Source organism: Phaethon lepturus, unplaced genomic scaffold (assembly GCF_000687285.1).
Source record: "Phaethon lepturus isolate BGI_N335 unplaced genomic scaffold, ASM68728v1 scaffold29253, whole genome shotgun sequence".
Lineage (NCBI taxonomy): Eukaryota > Metazoa > Chordata > Aves > Phaethontiformes > Phaethontidae > Phaethon > Phaethon lepturus.
In genome coordinates this window covers 2,297-3,832 of record NW_010527654.1, presented here as the reverse complement: position 1 = coordinate 3,832, position 1,536 = coordinate 2,297, and the positions used below count along the sequence as shown (strand labels likewise).

At 41.5% G+C, this 1,536-nt stretch overlaps 1 protein-coding gene across 1 annotated transcript in view; it reads right to left on the bottom strand.

Annotated features, from left to right (window-relative positions):
- LOC104617982 (transmembrane emp24 domain-containing protein 7) overlaps positions 1-1,168 on the bottom strand; it is a gene marked incomplete at its 5' end in the record, with an annotated part of 4,942 nt that extends 3,774 nt beyond the window's left edge. The window contains one exon of the mRNA XM_010283450.1: positions 923-1,168. Within this exon, the coding sequence (XP_010281752.1) occupies positions 923-1,168 (246 nt within the window). The remainder of the gene's footprint in view (positions 1-922) is intronic.
- Positions 1,169-1,536: the final 368 nt, after the last annotated feature.

The following is a 1,536-nucleotide window of genomic DNA, read 5'->3' as shown; positions in this document are numbered from 1 at the left end:
GCCAACTGTATCCTGGGCTGCATCCAAAGCAGCATGGCCAGGTCAAGGGAGGTGATTCTGTCCCTCTACTCCACTCTGGTCAGACCCCACCCAGAGTACTGCATCCAGCTCTGGAGCCCTCAGCACAGGAAAGACATGGACCTGTTGGAGCAGGTCCAGAGGAGGGCCACAAAAATGATCCAAGGGATGGAGCACCTCCCCTCTGAGGACAGAGCTGGGGTTGTTCAGCCTGGAGAAGAGAAGGCTCTGGGGACACCTTACTGCAGCCCTCCAGTACTTAAAGGGGGTTTCTAAGAAAGATGGGGACAGACTTTTAGCAGGGCCTGTAGTGATAGGACAAGGGGTAACAGTTTTAAACTAAAAGAGGGGAGATTCAGACTAGGTACAAGAAGTAAATTTTTCACAATGAAGGTGGTGAAACACGGGCACAGGTTGCCCAGAGAGGTGGTAGATGCCCCATCCCTGGAAACATTCCAGGTCAGGTTGGATGGGGCTCTGAGCAACCTGATCTAGTTGAAGATGTCCCTGCTCACTGCAGGGAGGTTGGACTAAATGACCCTTAAAAGTCCCTTACAGCCAAAAGATTCTATGATATTTATGGTTTGCAAAATCCACACATCAAGAGACAAAGAACCATGGCATTAAAAGGAATTCCCGTTAACAAGAAACAAACAAACAAAGAGTGGCCTAGTGTTTAAGTTACTACCCTAACTTTCTCTTAAGGACTTGGTAATTCCTCCTCAGCTCTGCTGTGTGTTCTATAAATGCTATCTTCAGAAAGAAAGCTTATTTGTAGTAATTCAAATTATCTTAAAAGTTCCATTCCATTGATTTTCAAGTGATATAGATATCTAATGCAGCTGAACTTGAAAAATACATTGCCCCCAGCTATCAGCTGCTGTCAAACACAACAACATTTTACCTGGGTAAGTGCAGTTACTCTGTTCTCACTAGGAAACAGAGGTGGATCTTCTCCAACCTGGAAATCAAAGTACACAGTTTTGTGTGTGAAAGTAGAGAATTCGTTGCTGAAGCAGAATTTGTATGTTCCATTTCTGGATGCAGTAAACGTGAAGCTATCATACTGTTTCTTCATCTCTTTGTACAATACAATGCCATCAGGATCTTCCAACCGACAGTCAACATCATAATGACCTCCAGTGATCACCTGAAAACAAAAACCAAGAAATTGCCTTTTTAGCAAAACACACATTTAGACATTTCTTCTAAGGAGTATGATTTGTCAGGTAGCACTGCAAAATTTTTTGCTTTAACGTTTTAAAATATAATGCACTGATTTGAAAATCTTTCAAAGCAAGTCTGCAAAATTACTTTTTATGGAAGATATTCAAAACACTTTAGGTTCAGGATATATGATGTCAACTGTATTTTCAAACAGTTTATGACAGCAATTTTAGTTACTTTGTTATAAATAATTTACAACAGCAAAGGCTGCAGTAGATGAAACGTGATGGTGCAGCAAAGACATTACTGTAACAAATCAACCATTTGCTGTATGCATAAGTCTTCCCTGGA